Source organism: Danio rerio, chromosome 9 (genome assembly GCF_052040795.2).
Source record: "Danio rerio strain M-AB ecotype USA chromosome 9, GRCz13ab, whole genome shotgun sequence".
Lineage (NCBI taxonomy): Eukaryota > Metazoa > Chordata > Actinopteri > Cypriniformes > Danionidae > Danio > Danio rerio.
In genome coordinates, this window is record NC_141029.1 from 29243780 (window position 1) to 29266469 (window position 22690).

A 22690-nucleotide genomic window follows, 5' to 3' on the forward strand; every position below is an offset into this window, starting at 1 on the left:
TACAAACATAATTATACTTTTTTATTTAGCTTGCAGCATGCTCAACATGTAGCATCGTCTCTCTCTCCTTTGTAAATACATAATGATACTTACGGGCATTTAGCAGTGGTCTAATTACACCTCTTCTAGCAGCAGCTTAGTTTGCTCAGGTTCAGTGGAAAACTAGCTACAGGTGAAAATTGCTCCCAAAAATATGGAAGAATACACATTTGGAAATAAATGGTAACAAAGATGTAATTTCTGTGTGTTCTGTACACACACACACACACATATATATATATATATATATATATATATATATATATATATATATATATATATATATATATATACATGTATGTACAGCCTAATATATATTTATATATATTAGGCTGGTGAGAATGTATCGCACATTTGTAGAATTAGGCCACAAAAAGGGAAGTGAATATTTTATTCAAATACGTTGAATGCATCCTGTAAGCGAGACAGAATGAACTATAAGCTATGAAGATGGCGATACTGAAGATGGTGCTTCTGTTTGCATTGTTATTACTATTTCTGAAGACTTATTTTGTTTGTTCATGGCTTGCTGGTAAATGTTTTGTCTACGGTGATGTGAAAGAGTTTCCTCTTACCACATACTGTCCTGGAAATATTAACGGTGCTGATTGTAAACATGTCACTGATATTAAAGAAGATCTTCGTGGGCTTCCCTCAAGCTTACAGAGTGTCTGCATCCAGATGGATGGAGGCTCTCATGGTGTCTTGGCTCCGAACTCGTTCTCAAGTTTTGCATCTCTGAAACAACTTACAATTGCTGGATGTTTTTCACAGATCCCTCCGGAAGCTTTTAATGGATTAACGAATGTAACTTCACTATCAATATCTTCCTCCAATTCAGAAAAGTGCTGTGAGGTAGCTCTTGATTTCAGTCGACTTCCCTCACTTACAAGACTGTTTATTTCATACTATGATTTATCTTTATTCAAACTGAATGTTTTTGACAAGATTCCTCGTTTGGAAGAATTACACTTGGGCAATGTGTGTTTGAATAATATTTCTGAGGTTCTGTGTCGACTGGCAAATGTAAAATCACTGAAGCAGTTTAATCTTGAAGGTGTGTTACATAAACTTCAGCATTCAAACTGTTCAGTTTTCAACACCTCTAACATATCAACTGAGTTTAACATTGAAAAGGTGGATTTGACATTGACCAAAGTAGAGCATGTGGATGAAGGAGCTTTGAAAACATTTGGAAAACTGTTCCTCTTTCAGTTTTTTGTTTCACACACTTATTTCTTCAGAGATCTTTCTTTAATTGGAGTACATAAAATCAGAACTTTGGATTTCAAAGTGGATGTACTTAATGTTGATGATTTGTGTGTCGCAGCACAGTTATATTCAATTGAAAGAATATTTGTTTCTTATGAGATGATTAATTTGTCAGTGACTCCTACTAACATGTCAGATGGCTGTAAATATATTATGAGCATTGCACTCAGTAATGACTTATCTGTAAAGATTGTCGACCTCTTAGATGTTTATTCTCTATTCCAGATTTTCAGTAACCTCACCACTGTTACCATACAATATCACATACTCAGATCAAACCATTTTCTATCTCTTTGTGCTTCATTTCCACAGGCAGTCAAACAGCTTTCTGTTATGATTCTAAAATATAATAGAATAGATAAGATAGTTTCTCATCAGTTTATGTGTTTTGTAAATCTTAAAACTTTGAAGTTAGTAATGAGTAAAATTTCTGTCTTTGAAGATTTTGCTTTCATCGGATTGAACAAGCTGAAAGAGTTACACCTCCACAGCAACAAAATATCTTCTATTCATCAACACACATTCAGTGGCTTACATGAACTGAGGGTTCTGGATCTCCAAGAAAATCCAATAATTTACATTGAGCCAAAATCATTTGGACATTTTACTAACCTTAGCTCATTTCTGTTGGGAGATCTGGTCTTCCCGCCTGATATGTCACTGGTTAAGCTGCATTTATCTGATATATTTGGAGTAATCCCATATAATTTGAGTAATGTTTTTATTAGTTCAGGACTGAGACCAATGCATCTTGTGATCGGGAGTAATACCACACTGAATAATGGGCTAAACCTGCACATCAAAGGTCAATATGTGATTGTTGAGGACTGCAATAGTTTACTTTTAACATCTGTATTCACACTTCAGATACAAGCAGCATATATGATCTGTGAAAATGAATTCATTGGGAAATATGTGCCATCAGTCGTCAGTCTGGAATTTCAGTCAATGTTCTCTGACAACATCGGAGACTTGTCTGTAATCAATCAGCTTGTTCATTTGAAAACCCTAAAACTGGAAAACATTGATTTAACAAATCAGCCGAACACGGCTATAATGTTTCACAATCTGACAAAATTAGAGAAAATGATTTTAATGAATTGCAAAATATTCTTTCTCGATAAAAGTGTGACCAAAGACCTAAAGGCACTGACAAGTCTAGTTTTAATACCAAAAGAAGCTGTCAACATCATTCAAAATTTTATGGAACAACCCACTCATTTAAAGTACCTCCATTTTCAATGCTTGGATCTGTACTGCAGTTGTGATAATACATGGCTGGTCTCGTGGATAAGGGACAACGGGAAGGTGGAGGTTATCATGTCAAACCCCTCCATGGAAGATTTGCGGTGCTTGACTGACGATGAAGTTGACCACCTTAACTTTATCAGCTATGCCAAGGAGAACTGCTCATTTGACCTTGACTTTGTGTTCTTCGCCTGTTCTTCTGTGTTTTTGTGCATCTTTATTGTTGTGGTATTGATGTATAAGTTTGTTGGCCAGTACTTCAAGCCGTTCTATCACATCGCCAGTGGATGGTTTCGAGAGGCTTTGCGTATGAAGAAGAAACAGCAGTACCGCTATGATGCTTTTGTGTCTTACAGCGGTAAGGATGAGCACTGGGTCATAGAGGAACTTCTTCCAAACTTAGAGCAGCGCGGGCCTCCATTTTTGCGCCTCTGTCTGCACAGTCGGGACTTTCAGTTGGGACACGACATTGTGGAAAACATCACAGACAGCATCTACGCAAGTCGCCGGACTCTTTGTCTCGTCAGTCGCAACTACCTCGATAGCAACTGGTGCTCAGTGGAGATGCAGCTGGCCACCTACCGGCTCCAGGTAGAACACAGAGACATTCTTATCCTGGTCTTCCTAGAAACCATTCCATCTCGCTTGCTTTCCTCCCATCACAGACTGGCCCGGCTGGTGAAAACCAGGACCTATCTGGACTGGCCACAGGAGCCGGAGATGCATGAAGCATTCTGGGACAGGTTGTGGTGTAAACTGAGCTCTAATAAAGCCAAATAGATTTTCTGTTAGTATATTATATAAAAAAGTATATGAAAAACTTCAGTTCCTGTTTAATGTCTAATTGGATTATGAAACATTAATTGTAATTATATTTGCATGTAATGGCTGTTTTAAAATGCATTTAATTTAGTTTAACACAGTTAAACAGAGTTACGTTAGATAGTGTTTTTGGCGATCATTCACATTTGGCACACTTCAAATAAACTAAAATGTGATGCAACTGCTGAATTCTCTTTTTTGATGAAAATCTTAGATTGTTTCTAAACCGTTGATAAAGTTTTCACTTTTATTTTGTTTTAACTTGCTTATTAAATTCCCTGTGGAGAAAATCAAGTTTTAACATTGCTATAACGCATGAAGGCATAATGCAAAAACGCATAAAGACAAAATGTGCAAATTCATCAGTGAACTATCGCTGAGCTTTCTCATAAATATTTTTATTGTAAACACCCTCTGTTCAAATCCCCACAATAGTGATTTTGGCCATATAGGAGAACATGACAGGAAACTTTAAATGTGTTGATTTATCATTCATAAGGGCTATTGAACAGAAATGTGCTCATTTTAAATTGCAAAGTATTTACATGTTCAAAATATGTAAATAAACCTGTACGTGTTAGCATGACATTACATCACAGATGACAAAAAAAAGATTAGTATTGTCATACATTAAAATGCTGTATTTTATATGTATATATATATAAACTGCTGTGTTTATTTATATTTACATATTTGAATTTCAAAACAGTGTTGTGGTGTGACTTTTATAATTAAATAAATTACAGCTTATATAAATTTGTTAAAGACATTTGTTAAATCTGTAAATGCACAGGCTTATTTTTACAAGTGGTAATAATTTGTTTTTCTCTCACTCACACACACACACACACAAACACACACACACACACACACACACACACACACACACACACACACACACACACACACACACACACACACACACACACACACAATAATTGAGTACATCCTATTTTAAAAATGATTATTCGTATCCATTTCTCAGTGAATGTAGACAGTGTATTTTGGTGGATTTAAATAAAACAGATTTATTAAACATATATTTATTCAAAATATATTTTAGTCACCAAACATATTTAGAAATTGAAAAATAATACAATTAAATTCAAGCAAAATATTGCAATAATAAATTACAACATACAACATTTTTTGCTTCTCTTGATTTTTTTTTTCTCGTTTAAATTAGTCTTTTATATTTTTCTATAACATAAATTTGGGTGTACTAGTTTTTGGACCATTATTGCAAGTTATTTTGTTAGATAAGCTCTAGATTTGGCTTTAGTACTGACTAATCTAATGTATATTTACAAATATAATATTGTATAGCTTCCTATTAAAAATATGAACTTAAAAGATAAATTTGTAAGGGGTGTACTTATATATGCTAAGCACTATATTTATACATCTATTCAAATCATCTGGTGAATTATTTCTACAATCATATTGTAATATATATCGCAGCAAAACAAAATATTGCAATGTCAGATTTTTCCAATATTGTGCAGTCCTATATGACCCTATGTGCTTTGCTGTCAGCTGCACACAATTTCAAAGTCATTTGCTATTACTAAATGCCACATCTGGGAGGTGTACTGTACACACACCTTTTACCAAAATTATCCAACATTTACTTACTGTATATAAAGATATGCGTTTTGGGTATCCCAGTTATACATAAGTGTTTATTTAATGTACTTTATGTATACATTATTACAGCATAACTATTGGATCACTTTACAGTTTGTTTCTTTGGATTGTCACAATTTGTGCAGCAAAATGTTTGAGAATCAAACCATGTCAATTGTTTCTGTAGAAATGCAAGCAGAAAAACTACAGTATGAAACACTACAATCAGATCACAGACAATGTTGAACGGAATTTTTATTTAATAGTATTTTTTGGCTGGAGGGTTTCTGAATGCGGCTACAAAAATTGTCCACATGATCACTGTGAAAAACTTAAAATCCAAAGGATTCAAAAATATCATCAATATCATCTTTCGGAATATTAGGTTCCTGCAACGAAGTCTGCGAGTCCATTTTTTCTTTCTCAACTGAAACTGTCACATTTTGTCCTGACTCCACTTCATTTGAGGATTGTAGTAGTGGCCTGCATTTCCTCCTTTGATTTAATGATCCTTTTACGGTTCCAGAGGACTTCCTGGACACTGCTGACCTGCGCCTGAGAGTTCTGAAGTGTCTCATGAAGAATTTGTTCTGCCATCGAGTTCTCAAAAGCGCAGGCAAGGAACAGGAATGTTTCGGTGGAAAAGTTTGTTGAAGAGTCAACGCCTTTTGAACTTTTATCTTAAACGTCTTCAATCTTTTCTCCACCCTAAGTTAAAAAGCAAACAACATTTTTTAAATAACAGTAACTGCTGAAAAATGTATGTGTTTAAGAATTACAATTTGATATGATTCACGACACTAACCTCATAATTTAGTCATGATTTTTTAATAAAATTATTTGAAACAAATTTTCATTTTTTTCTTAAATGCTACACATTTTTTTGCAAAATAATATATTTTCTGCCATCACTTGCTATTTTAAATCAAACAAACAAAAAAGGAATAATACAAACTAAAGAAGACTCATTAATATAAACAAACTAAAACTGTGACTGTGGAGGGATCTGACATTTAAAAAAAATAAATATCAGCATATCTATGTCTTCTGATAGAAGCTGATATTTTTACACATTTACAATGTCCCCTGCTGACAAAAAACTCTTTCACTGGGGACTGAGATGGCTGGTGTGAAGAGGAAAGCCTTTCCTAAACCAGAGAGCAGAGTGTACAGGCTAATGGGTCCTCTGATGCAGGGGTCTGGCCACTGGCATAAAATACTGATTATAAAATGATTAATTATATAGTAGTATAGAAACAGAAGTTTAATATGATTATGAAGGTGAATAATTAACATTACTTGAATAATTAATTAGCAAAAGTATCAGTGTGATACACTTAAAAGTACACTAAAGAATATTAAATATTCCACAATAATGGGCAAACTATTAAAATATGCATAGACTAAATTGAAAAGGAGGGTAAAAATAATTTAATACCTGCTCCTTTTAAAGAACAACTTTCTCTTTCTGTCTGAAAAACGTCTTCACATCAGCATGAGTGTTTTCATTGCGAAAGTGTGATCTCTGTAGCACTCGTCATAACAGGCAGAGCTGCAAATCATCTGGGGCCTCAAGTATCAACGCTGCAAACGCACAAAAACTTTGCGTACGCCAGATTTCACGCTCACGTTTGGATTTACTTACGATGAAATGAACGTGGGAATGTGTGCAGATCCACGCCAACTTCATGCCTGGCGTTCGCACATTTCTTGTGTGTGTCTGTTTCATTTCCATTGGTGACTCCTAGAGGCAGTTGTGTTAAATTGCCCTCCACAAAGTGTCTTTGAACCGTGCAATGTCAGCTGTATGAGACGGGTTCATCCGCATGTCTAGCAGGTATAAAAGGTTTCCATACCATGCAGTTGATCAGCCAAACATTAAAGCGCAATTTGCAGCCATTTTTCCCAATGTAATCAGAGCAATCTACTGCACACACGTTGCTATAAAGGCACCATCTGAGGATGAATTTGTATACGTGAATCAGAAGAATTTCCATTAAATAAATGTGCAAATAAAATAAGATGCACAGACTTATTAATGATTCATACTTGTCTTCCTCGTGATGAAAGTATAGGCAAAATCTAATGTAGTGAGGGGAAAAAAAAAAGAATGAGTTCACCAGACGCCGGATTCGAACCGTGTTTATGGTCAAAACATGTTGACATGCGTGTTACGAGCTACGCCACTCACGATGTTAAAGCGACTACAAAATTTTACACCTTTACATCGCACTATTTCTTTTTTAATCCATTTAGTGTGATGTTCAGACCCAACTGTGTTAACCGCATCAGCTAAACTCTCACACTTTATTTTTTCTTTTGTTACTAAATTCCGGAGAACAAACTTGCAAATAACACAGTTTCTCTCTGGTCTACCTCCGAAAGCAGCACCTCCAATTCACATTCTGTTCAAAATTTCTCTTTTTGCTTGCTTTTGACATTGCTTTTTCGTTGGGTTTTGCCAAAGTATAGTCATTAGCATATTCATATGGGGAGGAGGCAGGGAGGGGTTTTGCGCTCATGCATGTTGCGCTCAGTTTCACGTTCATTCGGATGTATAAAGAGAATATTGCGTACGCACAAAGCTTTAAATGTGCAAACGCAGTAAAAAATTTAGATGTATGAAACACTGCGTACGTACATTTACAGCTTTGTGCGTACGCAATGTTTTAGTACGACTTCAACGCAAGTCTTCGTACATGAGGCCCCAGGTCCACATGGTTTGGCTTATTAACAGTTTTTTGCATAATGACATCAGTGATCAGTTATTCACAGCGCTGATGGTTTATGTCCATAATATTCATTGTTCCGTTAGTGTAAGTAAACATCTTTTTGCAGAATTTGCACACATTTTGCCTGGCGCACTTCACCACTGTCATTTAACTCTTCTGCCCCACCTCATTCATGTGCAGGTAAAGCTAGTTCGCGCCTGTAAACAGAGCCCCCTCTGTTCAAAAAATGTATCATGATTCGTTTAACATTTCTACCTGTTTGAATCGTCACATATTTGTTTACCTGACACCTTCAGCTTCCAGACTTTCCATTCTCCCACACTTCAGGCTCAGGAAGGCCAGGCGTTTGTGCTCTTGATAAAACTTGCAGCTCCGGCACCAGTTCATCAGTTCCTTTAATAGGGCTGCCATGTTTCTAAAAGAAGACGTCTTCTTCAGTGACTTCAAAAACGTCCTCTTCTGACACAATGATGCTTTACTGGAGCTGTCCAATTTCATCTGTTGCTCCAAAGATTTCTTTGGAAAGACAATATGAAGATTATATATACAGTTGAAGACAATTATTAATTATGATGTTTATTTATCATATTTTTATTATATATAAAAGTCATAAGTTATTAATAAGTTAATTTAGTTTTGTGAATTTTCTTTTCTTTTTCTAATATTTCCTGAGTGATATTTAACAAAAAAATGAATTATTTGACAGTACTACTCATTATATTTTTTCTGAAAAAAAAAAAATAAAAATAAATATATATATATATATATATATATATATATATATATATATATATATATATATATATATATATATATATATATATTAGTTTAGTTTCGCTCCTAGTTTCGGTGCTAAAAACAGCTATATTTTAAATATTACAAGCCCTACAAAACAAGGCTACAAAACAAACTACTGTTATCCAATGACCTGCCTAGTTATTTTTGTTAAGCCTTTTTAGTCACACTAAGCTGAATAATAGTATCTTGCAAAATGACCTAATTATCAAATATATATATATATATAAAAATTTTTTTACATATATATATATATATATATATATATATATATATATATATATATATATATATATATATATATATATATATAAAAAAAATATATATATATATATAAAATATATATATATATATATATATATATATATATATATATATATATATATATATATATATATATATATAAATGTTCTTCAGTTTTTCTTTTTGCCAAATGCTAACATAAGACACCTGATCACTAACAACCTACAAATTCAAACTATTTACCTGTTTGGTGGTTTTGGAAGACTCCTGAAGCATAGCCTTTATGTCCAGTCCATAGGGTGACACATCTGGAGAATTACAGCAAACAGATATGTGGTTTAATATTATCTACTTTATGTATGCAACAGAATAGTGATATGAAATACAAAGATAAAAGTCTAGAAACCTGAGTAATCGGTCCGTCGTTGTGAAACTGCTGCTCCGAGGTCCAGGCTAGAAACTTCATAATGTCCAGCGCTTAATATTGGCATCAGATCTCTCTCCCCTTCTCCAATCTCTTCTTGTTGCTCGGTCTCCCCAAACAACTTGGAAAGGAGAGAAAATTTGGACTTTCTTTTTCCTCTTGTGCCCTTTAAGAGGTCTTTGGTAACTTCTTCAATCTTTAGATCAGGGTATGTGAGGCACAGGAAGTCTTTCAGGTCCTCAGGTAGAGTGAAGTCAGTCAGATAGGCCATGGGCTGAGACTGAGACACCTTCTGGAGCAGTTCACAGTTTCTTCTGTACATGGGGATGAGGGCTCGCAGAATACCTCTGAAAAAAACCCTATGGAAATATATACACATTCATCACATTTCAGATTTATATGTTACACAAATATTTTAATAGCTTAAATTTTTTTAATTCTCCTGGTTTTATATATAGTTTAGATCAGTGGTGCTCAACCCTGTACCTGGAGATCGACCTTCCTGCAAAGTTCAGCTCCAACCCTGATCAAACACACCTGAACTAATTAATTAGGACCTGAACAGCACTTGATAATTACAGGCAGTTGTGTTTGATATGGGTTGCAACTGAAATCTGCAGGAAGGTCGATCGCCAGGAACAGGGTTGGTCATGCCTGGTTTGGATGGACTGAAGCAAACTATTAAAAACAGGGGCACAACTATTCACAATCGCACGCTGACTGGTCTTCTGGACTATTGTTTATCATTCCCTAATTCCTCAAGCTCTTGATCCTTACACAAGCTGAAATTTATCTTTACCCACCTTCATGGGGCAGTCGTTTATTTTCTCATTCTACAAAGAGAAACCAGAACCTAGTGCTGCACACATACATTTTCTCAATACTTGTCACCAGAGTTGTTGTATTCTATTTTTTGTGGAATGTAGTAATGTAATGAATTACATTTTAAATGAGTGTAATTTGATTACATTACTAAATTCAATGTAATTGCATTACAAATATAGTTTTTAGAAGAAAAAATGCTTCTTTAAAATCATGTTTTCTGCTGCAAAATCAGTTAATAAGCATGCACTTTTAAATTGCTGCAAAACATGTGCTGAAATGCCTGCGTCTTCAAGTGGAAATACAGACATTACTTTGATTTAACTGAGCATAAAAACACTTTATTTTGATGGTCCCTTTAACACATTTTGTTGAATTTAAGTTACATTGCATCTACATGCCAACTAATTCTCATTAGATTATAAGTAGACTGTTAGGTTGGGGTTAGGGATAGTGTAAGTGTAATGTACTTGCAAAGGAGCAGTATCAGCAGATATTAAGCACACAGTCTACTAATACTAACAATCTAATTAGATGTAATTGGCATGCAGTTGCAAAATGTGCAATAGGGACCATCAAAACGAAGTGTTACTGAATATAGCTGTGAAATTTAGTCTCTAAACATCCTTTAACTGCTTTCAACTCAACTAGCAACTTGTTTAAGCGTTCTAAGACAATACTTGTCACCCAGGAGGACACCGGCACCTAAACACACAATGATCTAACTCAGCCTAAACAGGCTAAATTGGCTTTCTGTGCAGAATTGGGAGTGAATGTATCTTCTGAATGTGAAGACAGGCGTAGCTGCTTATGGGGCCGTTCACATATTGCACCTTTTCTGTGCGCAAGTTCATTATTAACAATGGAGGTGCACAGCTTGCACGCACATATTGGGCGCACTCGTATATTCCAGTTGCACTCAGTTGAAAACCACGAGTAATGTGACAAGAACTGACCAATCAGCTTCATGTTTTTGTATGGAATATACACAATTCGATAGACTAATTACCTCAGACAAACACAAAACACCCAAAAACTGCAGTACTTTTGCACACTATAGAAGTTAATGGTTACAGGTATCCAGTTTGATTTTAAATGTCTTTTATTGAGGTAAAAAAAGGTAAACAGATTTGAAACAAGAGAATGATGAGAAAATTTTACATTTTGAGCAAACTATCTAAGTCTTTTGAATATGCCAAGCTGCTGTGATCAACCCCTTGTGATATTTTTCAGTGTCATTTCAGTGTTAAGCAATATTAAATTAATTTAAGAGCTGCAGTTTATTTTGTTTTTTATAGGTATATTTTAGGTTTTAAGAGTACCTTCAAAGAAAAGTAATTAGTAGTCTGATTACTTATTACATTAAGTAATTAGTAATGTAATTAGATTACAATTTTCCAATAGTAATCATTAATTTGTAATACATTACTTTTTTTAAAGTAACTTATCCAACCCTGCTTGTAACTCACCAGGGAGAGATTTGCTAATGCAAATGTCTGATAATCTAATAATCCAAATTGTTTGCAAATATTTGAGAACTGCAATTAAACTACAGCAGACTTCTTTGTGCTCCCTCTTTGACATGAATTGTTGCTTAGATTTGACACTTCAGTTTTTGTTCTCATTATCGTTTTTATAGCAGAACCACCAACAGATATCGTTTTTATAGCAGATTCTACATACTGAATTGGGCCAAATCATTCTGAAGTTAACCCAAAACGAAGCAACGTGTGGAACCCAGCAAGCAAGCTAGCCTGACGGTAGACCATCCCAATGGTCAACCATCAGATTGGTGTGTCCCAGGGTTTAAGCTGATAAAACAAGTACAGGTAAACAAGTAAAAACATATGACTAGGCACCATTTTATAATGAAAAGGCACTAGTGTCAATGCAGCATTAAGCAGGTTTAACTTTCGCAAATGTGGGAATTCAGCAGTGAAGTGATGAATTATGAACTCACCAGAGACGACTGAGCATGCTGGTTATCACTACATTCAGCACAATGAACTCGCCCAGACGCAGATGCTGTCGTGTTAATCTAACTGAGGTGTAAAGGATCACAGTCATATACAGTTACTTCCTCTAACACAACACTTTTATTTTGCATGTGGACATTTAGGATACAAGAAAGCTTTGGTGCATCGTTCCAGCGTTCGGGCTAAAAGACTGGAGGCTCCAAGCAGCTTGAGGCCGAGCCACTCCAACATGGGCTGACTGGGAACATCACACTCCCCAGCCTCGGCTCCGGCTTCCCTATGTGTAAAAATATGCATGATCCCCATGTCATTTTCACAAGCAGGAACTGGAATAATAGCCGCATTTCCACTGTCGGGCCAGTGCGAACCAAGGCTTTTATCAGGCCGGGCTGGGCCAATCGCCCAGGAGGTTGAGTAGTGAGGCCGAAATCATGTCACGTTCCCATCGTCGGGCTAGTAGCTTGTAGCGCATCACGCAAACCCCACCCCAGAATGTCCCCCAAATCAAACGTCACACAACCTGCCCATTTTAGCGGGAATCAGGCAGATAAAGCACACCATCGCATCATCACGAAACCATTAAAATGAAAACAACCGAAACAAACAAATGACACATCACTGTACAGCATTACATTATACGCACAGGCCTGTGTATTTTTATTCATTAGCTGTATTTTTTTTTACTCGCCGACCGACTTGGCATCATGCATCGAATGGTCTCGCCACTAACAAAGGGACAGAGCGCAGTGAGCGCACCCATCCATAATATAAAACCAAAGAAATTCCCCGGTAATAACTTGATATGAAATGTATTTTATAACATTCTTGTTTTGATAGACGTCATCAAACATTCAGCCCAAATGCTCCAGAGAGATGGAAAACATATAAATTATTCCCTAGGCTATGTGACACTTAATAGATGATTCCCCTTTATTTAAGGATGTTGCATATTATTCGCTTATATTAAGTAATAGAAAGTGTTAAGTGTTTCTGCACATAAGAGCAAGTAATAAAATATAGCCTATATTTCAATTTGCTCAACAGCTATTCATTAATAAAGCTCTACATTTAAAATTTCATTATATGTTTTCTTTCCCTTATTTATTTATTTAATTTGTTTGCCGCATGTACTCGTGTTGAGTGCCATCGAAAATCTAGTGTAGTGACGGCATGCCATCTTTAACAGACTCGGGCTAAGTCCGCCCCAAAGCCCTAGCTGGTCCACTTTGGCCCAAGTTATTCGGCTGAAAAAGGCCAGACGCTGGCCCAGAGAAAGCCCCGCTTTGGCCTGATCAGGCTCCGGAAGTGACAGTGAAAACGTGACTGGCCTTGGCTCGCTTTAGGTGAGATAGTGGAAACACGGCTATTGTGTCATTACTTTGACCTTACCTCTGAAATTTGTTTGGACACACTTCCTTCAGATCTTCCACCGCTGCTTGTAACTTCATCTCTTTTAAACGGTTTACACATTGCTCAACCTGCAGATCATGTAAATCTGATAAGTATTTTATCATGAACAAGAAAAAATGATGCAGTATTATTTGTAACATCTGTAACTATGAGTAAAAAGGCAAGCAGGGTTGTAAGCATCACAATGTGGCTACATTTTTTTCATACATTAAACTGCGTCTGGGCAAAGCAGTGGCGCAGTAGGTAGTGCTGTCGCCTCAAAGCAAGAAGGTCGCTGGTTCAAGCCTCGGCTCAGTTGGCGTTTCTGTGTGGAGTTTGCATGTTCTCCCTGCGTTCGCGTAGGTTTCCTCCGGGTGCTCCGGTTTCCGCCACAGTCCAAAGACATGCGGTACAGGTGAATTGGGTAGGCTAAATTGTCCGTAAAGTATGAGTGTGTGTGTGTGTGTGTGTGTGTTTGTGAATGTTTCCCAGAGATGGGTTGCGGCTGGAAGGGCATCCGCTGTGTAAAAACTTGCTGGATAAGTTGGCGGATCATTCCGCTGTGGCGACCCCGGATTAATAAAGGGACTAAGCCGACAAGAAAATGATTGAATGAATGAATTGCGTCTGTTCATCTGTGAAATATAAATAACTACACTATTATCATGATATGCAGAACAGATCACCTGAAATATTTAATGTAACAATAGTATAATTTACCAGAACATCTTGTCATTCATGACTAAAGCAATAATCATTGATATTAAAATTAAAATACTTTAAGGACAACAGTGCAGTCCCAAGATACAACCTTCAAACTTTTTACACATTTGTCAGCAAAATGTTTTTTTAATTAATTAAACATTTTTAAAGAGGTAGAGGTCAAAATAAGAATTGTTAAATGTTTGCACACAAACACAATGAAACATTATTTCACCCATATTTTAATATTTTAACAAGTTATTACAATAGACACTACTTTTATTTTTAATTTATTTTTCTTTCTATATAAAATCCAATCTGCAAATGGTTAACTAGATTAGGATACCAAAAATGTGAAATTTAGTTTTTGACCTGTGTGTGTGTGTATTACAGGACTGGCTCTCACCTGCTTTAATGCACGGAATGGCTTGTGTTGTCTGAAGCCATTGTTCAAAATGTAAAGCAGTTCGTACAGCACACGGATTTCTGTCTGAAGAACTTCACTACATAACAGGGTCAACACTTTCTCACAGTCAGCCAGCAGGCAATCAATCAAGAGATCTAGACAGAAAAGAAAAGCGTCTGACTGCACATGTATTATACATGTAACACATATAATAAGGCACTTAAAATAAGTTAGAACGAGACACTTCAGGCAAAAACAAACACATATACACACAGCAACAGCATTTATTTCCTGCACCTGTAAATATTCTTTATTTTTGTCTAACGGAAGGAAAATATCAAAAACAGTTCAGATTACAGATTAATGCAAAATGTTTGAGTATTAAAATGCATAAATTTATTTTTTAAGTCAAACAAAAAGAAAATATCCAGAGCACATATTAATACATAACATCTGTGTATTAAAATGGATACAATTATTTATTTTTAGTTTAATTACTAACCATTTTGTATAATTTACATGTTGGGTGTATTATATATTTTATTAAAATGCATTGGTAAGGATGAAATCTGGGCAACTTTAAAAGTCAATTTCTTAATATTTAGATTTTTTTTCATAGTTAAATGTCTGACAAATATTGTCCGATCCAAACAAAGCACTGGGAAACTTTTAGTTAATTTTTTTCAAATGATGAGCTTCATTAAAAATTGACCCATATTTTTCTGATCTTGTGGTTCAGGGTCACAGAAAATATTAGAAAACGTGTAATGACAAAAAAATATTTGAAATGCTTAATGTAAATCAATCAACTGCTTGACCTTTTTTTAACCACATGATAAACATGATAAACTGGTGCAGATGCATTACAGAATGTAACATTGTTATCTATCGTACCAAGAAATTGTTTATATAAAACAAAACAACAGCCTGAACTAACAATAGTAAATATATATTTTGCTGATCGAAGCAACTATCTAAATGTCATGAGTTAAATGTTTTATTAAAAGTGTTTCACGTGAATCTTGCGGATCCACGTGTTCTCGTCAAGCGCTAAAACACTCTGCTCTGTGAATTTATTTGAGCGATGTGTGTGTGGTTTCTATTTTATAAAAAATGTTGTAATACCGATGCTTTAAAACATCGAAACATACCTATTGAATCCGTAAATGGGATTCGAGTCGAAGAAACAGCACTTGGAAACGGAATGTTTATTTTATTCCAGCACTCCTGCGCCATGTTTACAGCTGACTGCCGGGGAGATAAAACCAGCCAATCATATGCTTGTGTGTGCGAATACGTCATAGTGCATAAAGGTACAAGCACACCATTCTTGTGCGCTTACCAAAACAAGTCGTTAGAAGCCACTGTGAACTTTCTTATTCTTGCTGGGAAATTTTACTTTCACAAACAGAGGTTCCTTAAAAAAATCCAATCTTTATAGACTTCCTGTGTGAAATAGAACATTTATTTAAATCTCTTAGATTAACTGAAAATAAGAAAAGTGCTTCTTACTTGAGCAAATATGATGTGATCATGCTACTTGAATATTTATCTCTTTTTTATTGCGCTGTCTTTTAACTTTTTACGTTTTTTATTATTATTTTTTATGTAATGTGTTTTGGTTTTGCTCTTTATCTTGTGTATGTAATGTGATTATTGTGTTAAAGAACTGTTATCTTTTACTGTATTCTAAATTGTATTATACAGTTTCTTTAAGTTTATAAAAAAAAAAACAACAACATTATTTTGCGCTTTTGAAATAATAGATGGCGATATAGTTTGGAAACAGTTTTGGCTTCTTCGGGGGGAAAAAATATATCTAATAAAGCTGTCGAAGTCTCAATCCAAGTCATTCTTAATTGCTACCATATAAATACCAAACTAGCTAAATTCAATAAGAATATTTCCCCTAAATGCTCAATTTGTTCTCAATACGAGTAAACTTCAAATCACTAAATCATTTATTTTGAGAGTGTATATAAAGTGTTTTGAGTTGACTTTTCCAATTTCATTAAAAAATCTTGTTTCCAAACGTTTTTATTTCCCCAAAAAAATTATTCTTCGTTTACTCTCTGAACTTAGATCCTTCTTATAGCAAATTTAAAACTTTTTTATTTTCAGAAAGGACTTTTATATTTATATGTTAACTCCTTTAATTATTCTAGCAATTATATTGCTTGTAAAACTCTTTCTTGGTGTAAATCACTTAAACTTGTTAAGTTTAATTAACAATAATTCTTGTAAACGTTCTTTCTTGCATTGAACAAAAAAAAAAAAATCTTTTGCGCATTTTGCCCTGTCCATTTGCTTAAAAATGTTGAAGAAGACTTTTCCAAAGTGCATTATTGCAAGCTTATTATATGTTTTTTGTTTAAGGTAATAAGTAAATGAACAACTGTTCTCTAAAACATGCATTTATGAAGAGTTATACATTCTTAAATCATCTAAATAAACAAATCCAATGACTTATTAGCTGAAGAATTCCATTCTCAAATCCTAAAATATGGAAATAAAATTTATATTCATTCTTAAATAGTTAAAAAGATGACTTTGAAAATAAAAGCTTTGTTCTTTATTTGTAATGTTCTCTTAACCAGTTCTTATACCTAAAGACACATTTATTTGAGAATAAATTGCATACAAGTCTTAAAGTTTCTGTATTATTATATTAAATTTACACTATAATATAATACAATACAAAACAGTATTATACTGTTTTGGCTTTTATATAATTTCCCAATGCAAATAAAATGTGTATAATGATTATAACCACAATTAACTATGTTAGAAAAATTAAATTAACAAACAAACAATATATTTGTTTAAAGCATTATAATCTTTATTATTATTTTAAAAATACATCCAGAAATGGATCATCTATTTATAAACACAATTCATGTGTGTTTTAATACCCATTCAATAATCAGTGGATTGACTTCCTCCAGCACAGATTCTTCTGTTCTGCCACGAACTGTAAGTCCATGGTTTGCATCCTTGATCCAGTGAACGACGGAGGGGCTTTTCATGGTGTCCACAATATTTTGTAAGATTTTCTGTAAAGCAACATGGCTTTTATTATTACTACATTAATGCATTTATGACAACCCCTTTCATTAAAAAATAAAATAAAAAATTAAAACCTGTAGAAAAACTGCAAAGTAATGTAGTTCACTATAGAACAGGGTTTCTACAGGTTTCATAAAGTCAAATTTAAAACTTTTTAAGACCATAATGAACGAAATTTCAGACATCGACAATGCTAAACACTAAAGATTTTTTTTACTAGTTAAGTTAAAACGTTAAAAAACATTAAAAACCAGTGTTATTGTAAAAAAGATTATTAAACCATATTAATAAGTAAATAGAGTTAATAAATAAATGTTTCTTAAAACTTTTAAAAATATATTTATTGGATGGGTGTTGGATTGGGTTTAGCTTTACATGGACATAGGATAATTAAGACCTGTTTAAAAAAACACATTTAAAAGACCTACAACACAATGTTTGAGTAGATTTAATACTTTTTAATGCCTACCTTTTTAAGACTTTTTAAGACCCCACAGATACCCTGATAAAATTTGTCAAAAATATTTTGTTAAAAATGTAGGAAAAAGAAACAGTGCTGGTGACCACTGAGGAAAAAACACATGGATTGAGAACTGCTCATTTGTGTTCACCTGTTCACACATGTTATCTGCCGTGCCGGATATTAAAAGCACAGGAGTTCCAGACAGCTCAAGAAGGCCTTTACTTCGCTCAATGTAAGTTTGTGGTTTTCCTGGTAGATTGAGTGGGAATGATAAACACAGCACACCCTGGACTGCATCCTTCTGCACGGCACACATCTGATTACACACAGCCACTGCTGTACGAGCACCCATAGAGCGCCCTGCAAACAAACATGCAGACACATTTAACCCATTTTACAGTTCAGTTGATGTCAATTGTTTGTTAACAACTGTTAAAATTGCTGGTCAAAAACAAAATTCCACCTCTTGCATCTTTTGAATGTGCAAGCAGGAAGTATGTAAACTAATGTGGTCATGTGAAATTGGAACAAAATAATCTTTTTTTTTTCACTTAAAATATTAATTTATTGCAAAAAATTTAATAAAAAGACAATCAGTAGTTAACTTCCAGAAATAATAAAGACAGTTACAAATGTTATCAGATTGAATGAGTTACAAAAATAAAAAAGGTTTTAAAAGTGTTTAAAAAGGAGAATGTAATAATAATAATAATAATAATAATAATAATAATGTAAAAGAACAGAAAAATGAGAGAAAGATTTAACAATAAAATTTAATACTGTACACTATGAATATTATATGGGGGAGAACAAAGAACCTTTAGATGCACATAGATGCACTTTAGAGAACTGAGACTTCTATAAATTAAAAGCATCTGCAAATGTTTCAGATCCTCTTTTAAAAATAAAATGCTGCTTGTTATTCAAATAAACAAATGATGAAGCCTGATTCTACAAAAAAAAAAAAAAGAAATTTAAATTGCACAGTTTTCTGGTGATTCTGAGTTATATTATTAGTGTACAGGTTTTATAAGTGAAAACAATCATGAGCCATATAAGCAGAAGTGGAGTTATCATCTTAAAGTTAGAAAATAGTCAAAATTGCAAGACATGCTAAATTTCTAAAAGTCATTATTTTGACAAAAACATCGCAATTGCAAGATGTAAACTTCCAATGTACAGAAAAAGTACAATCAGGGTTTATAATTCCAAATTTATATCTTGTACTTTGTCTTTTTTCCCCTCAGAATTGTACATTTATATCTTGTAATTCTGACTTATGTTGCTTTTTATCCGAGAAATCCGATAGCCTATATAAACTTAGTTTTATGGGAAAATGTTGCCTATTTAGAAGTATAAGTCAGAATGTTGAGTTTATAACTTCATAAATTTAAGTTCATATCTTGCAATTATGATTTTTAAAATTATTTGCATCTTACGATGCTGCCCTTTTTATTAGAACTATGTCTTACAATTAAACAATATGCCTAGCAAATCTGACATTGTGCTACTCATAATAGGCTACAAACTGGCAAATTTATCACACAAGATACAAACTTGTACTTTTGATTTAAAAAAGTCGGAGACTAACCTCCCAGGAAAACGCTGCTTGGTGCAAATCTCTCATGGGCCTTTAAATAATCCTGGATGTTACATATATAAAAAAACACACTAATAATGAAATGCAGTTACAACATAAACATTCGTTGTGCTTACTTTATGATGCTTAGAATGAAGCTTACTACAACGGCGCTGTAAGCTCTGACTCTGTACACAAAGTTTATCGCCTTGCAGGTGAAGCGCAGGCACAGTATACCCGCGCAGGCGAGAGCGCGCGCGAGGCTCTCCAGCTGTTTAATGCGCATGTCTCCACCAGCGCCGTGCGTCAACACCACAGCTGGAATGCCCGTCGTGACGTCATCGGGTACCGAGAACAAGCCATCCAGCTCTTTCTGCTCGAACGGGATTCTCACCTTCTCCTGTCAAATTAAACATTATTGCCTTAATCGCGCCTCTTACAAATAGGAGAAAACTGACATTAAGGCACACGCAACATTATGCAGCAACCATTCCTGCTTTTTTTTTCGTTTAGAGAAAAAGTGCACAGTGCTTTAAGTGTTGCATCGTGTTTTTGTTGAGAGAATACCTCTGAAAACTCCATTCAGGTGTAAATGCTAGGGTGGTTGACGCACGGAGATCTGAAACACCCGGGTGGAAGTTTTTCGCACGTGGACACATTTTTAGACGTTCATATGAATAAAGTTAAGAGCGCCACCTCACGTAATGGAGTGAAAAAAAGACTCACATTTGGAAACGGCAGGCACTTATTTCCAGGGGTTTCAGTACAGCGTAACCGCTACTACGTCATCGAGTGGGCGTGGCCTATCTGTGAATTTGCATAGGTCACGGATCATGCGCAGATTGTGAAAACAGCCGTTTGATTCAGATACCTGTACGTATTCGCAGGGGTTTCGTGTCAAATGCCTTTTATATGCAGTACTAAATAGCTGTCCTGATCGCAGGTGTTTCATGTGAAGTCAGTGTATGTTATATTAAACAAATTAACTTAAGATACCTCTCAGATTACATTAATACTGTTATAAGATACCAGTCCCGATCCTACGGCTTTTGTGTCAAATACTTTATATATCATATACAGTAGCATCAGATACCTGTCCTGATGCCAGGGGTTTCATGTATAATTACTTTTATATTAGTTAACATCAGATACCTGACCTGATCCCAGGTGTTTCATGTATGATCACTTTTATATTATATACAGTAAAATCAGATACCTGTCCTGATCTCAGGGGTTTCATGTATGATCACTTTTATATTATATACATTAACATCAGATACCTGTCCTGATCCCAGGTGTTTCATGTATGATCACTTTTATATTATATACATTAACATGAGATACCTGTCCTGATCCCAGGTGTTTCATGTATGATCACTTTTATATACAGTAACATCAGATACCTGTCCTGATCCCAGGTGTTTCATGTATGATCACTTTTATATACAGTAACATCAGATACCTGTCCTGATCCCAGGTGTTTCATGTATGATCACTTTTATATACAGTAACATCAGATACCTGTCCTGATCTCAGGGGTTTCATGTATGATCACTTTTATATTATATACATTAACATGAGATACCTGTCCTGATCCCAGGTGTTTCATGTATGATCACTTTTATATACAGTAACATCAGATACCTGTCCTGATCCCAGGTGTTTCATGTATGATCACTTTTATATACAGTAACATCAGATACCTGTCCTGATCCCAGGTGTTTCATGTATGATCACTTTTATATACAGTAACATCAGATACCTGTCCTGATCTCAGGGGTTTCATGTATGATCACTTTTATATTATATACATTAACATCAGATACCTGTCCTGATCCCAGGGGTTTCATGTATGATCACTTTTATATACAGTAACATCAGATACCTGTCCTGATCTCAGGGGTTTCATGTATGATCACTTTTATATTAGTTAACATCAGATACCTGTCCTGATCCCAGGTGTTTCATGTATGATCACTTTTATATTATATACATTAACATCAGATACCTGTCCTGATCCCAGGTGTTTCATGTATGATCACTTTTATATACAGTAACATCAGATACCTGTCCTGATCTCAGGGGTTTCATGTATGATCACTTTTATATTATATACATTAACATCAGATACCTGTCCTGATCCCAGGGGTTTCATGTATGATCACTTTTATATACAGTAACATCAGATACCTGTCCTGATCCCAGGGGTTTCATGTATGATCACTTTTATATACAGTAACATCAGATACCTGTCCTGATCTCAGGGGTTTCATGTATGATCACTTTTATATTAGTTAACATCAGATACCTGTCCTGATCCCAGGTGTTTCATGTATGATCACTTTTATATTATATACATTAACATCAGATACCTGTCCTGATCCCAGGTGTTTCATGTATGATCACTTTTATATACAGTAACATCAGATACCTGTCCTGATCCCAGGGGTTACATGTATGATCACTTTTATATTAGTTGACATCAGATACCTGTCCTGATCCCAGGTGTTTTGTGTATGATGACTTTAAATAAAAATAGAAAATAAATATGAGTTATGTTAATTAACTAAGATCGAGAAAGAAAAATTAACCACGATTTATTACAGAAAATGTGGTATTTATTTGTTTAAACATGACTGAATACCATATTTTAAACTACAAAAACACGGTTAACCTTACCACAACCATTATTATTTGGTTTAAAATGGAAGTACAAAAGCCCAGAGACAGTAAAACGGAGTAAAACGGATTAAAACGAGGTCAGCTGTTCTTGCTAATGAAATCTTTAAAATATAACATTATAACAACAAACAAATAACCTGTATGATTGTTTTTTCCTTCGTTATCCACCGCGGTAGGTTCTTTATCAATAATCATCCTGTTTGAAATGACCGCGCTAAAAAAGAACCTGTACTGCGCATGATCGGTGACCTCTCAGTATTGTTTTTTTTTTAAGGGGGCGTTTCCCAAACACCGACCGAGCCACGCCCATTTTACGTCGTGGTAATGAAACCCCTGGAATTTAGTGCATGCCATTTGGGAACGGCTCTGAAAGTGTATGAACGCCACTGCATTAAGCAAAACAA

At 34.7% G+C, this 22690-nt stretch overlaps 3 protein-coding genes across 4 annotated transcripts; 1 reads left to right on the top strand and 2 right to left on the bottom strand.

Moving 5' to 3' along the window:
- The first annotated feature begins 461 nt into the window (after positions 1-461).
- Positions 462-3645, top strand: tlr20.4 (toll-like receptor 20, tandem duplicate 4). The gene is made up of 2 exons (XM_087267952.1): positions 462-894; positions 1754-3645. The coding sequence occupies exon 2, from the start codon at positions 1966-1968 to the stop codon at positions 3337-3339; it is 1374 nt and encodes a 457-aa protein (XP_087124078.1). The 5' UTR covers positions 462-894; positions 1754-1965; the 3' UTR covers positions 3340-3645.
- Positions 3646-5251: 1606 nt separating this feature from the next.
- Positions 5252-15756, bottom strand: rmp64 (ribonuclease MRP subunit p64). The gene is given in 9 exon segments (NM_001017650.2): positions 5252-5715; positions 8023-8255; positions 9021-9085; positions 9184-9560; positions 11984-12061; positions 12148-12276; positions 13389-13477; positions 14497-14651; positions 15648-15756. Coding segments are annotated over 9 exon segments (1587 nt in total). The 5' UTR covers positions 15733-15756; the 3' UTR covers positions 5252-5339.
- Positions 15757-17313: 1557 nt separating this feature from the next.
- tex30 (testis expressed 30) lies at positions 17314-20261 on the bottom strand. 2 transcript variants are annotated; one of them, XM_087268029.1, is made up of 6 exons: positions 20172-20261; positions 19768-20004; positions 19617-19668; positions 18174-18385; positions 18032-18064; positions 17314-17549 (listed from the first exon to the last, which is right to left on the bottom strand). In XM_087268029.1, the coding sequence occupies exons 1-6, from the start codon at positions 20184-20186 to the stop codon at positions 17391-17393; spliced, it is 708 nt and encodes a 235-aa protein (XP_087124155.1). In that variant the 5' UTR covers positions 20187-20261; the 3' UTR covers positions 17314-17390. The 2 variants fall into 2 exon arrangements, with proteins under 2 accessions (XP_087124155.1, XP_087124156.1); XM_087268030.1 differs by lacking the exon at positions 18032-18064.
- Positions 20262-22690: the final 2429 nt, after the last annotated feature.

Excerpts from the sequence above, each read along its gene's own strand:
- tlr20.4 (XM_087267952.1), top strand. The coding sequence starts at position 1,966 with ATGTCACTGGTTAAGCTGCATTTATCTGATATATTTGGAGTAATCCCA.
- tex30 (XM_087268029.1), bottom strand. Across the intron at positions 19,669-19,767 it reads GAGCTTACAGCGCCGTTGTA|GATTATTTAAAGGCCCATGA; the intron begins GTAAGCTTCATT and ends TGTAACATCCAG. Across the intron at positions 17,550-18,031 it reads TCTTAAAAAGTCTTAAAAAG|AAAATCTTACAAAATATTGT; the intron begins GTAGGCATTAAA and ends GTTGCTTTACAG.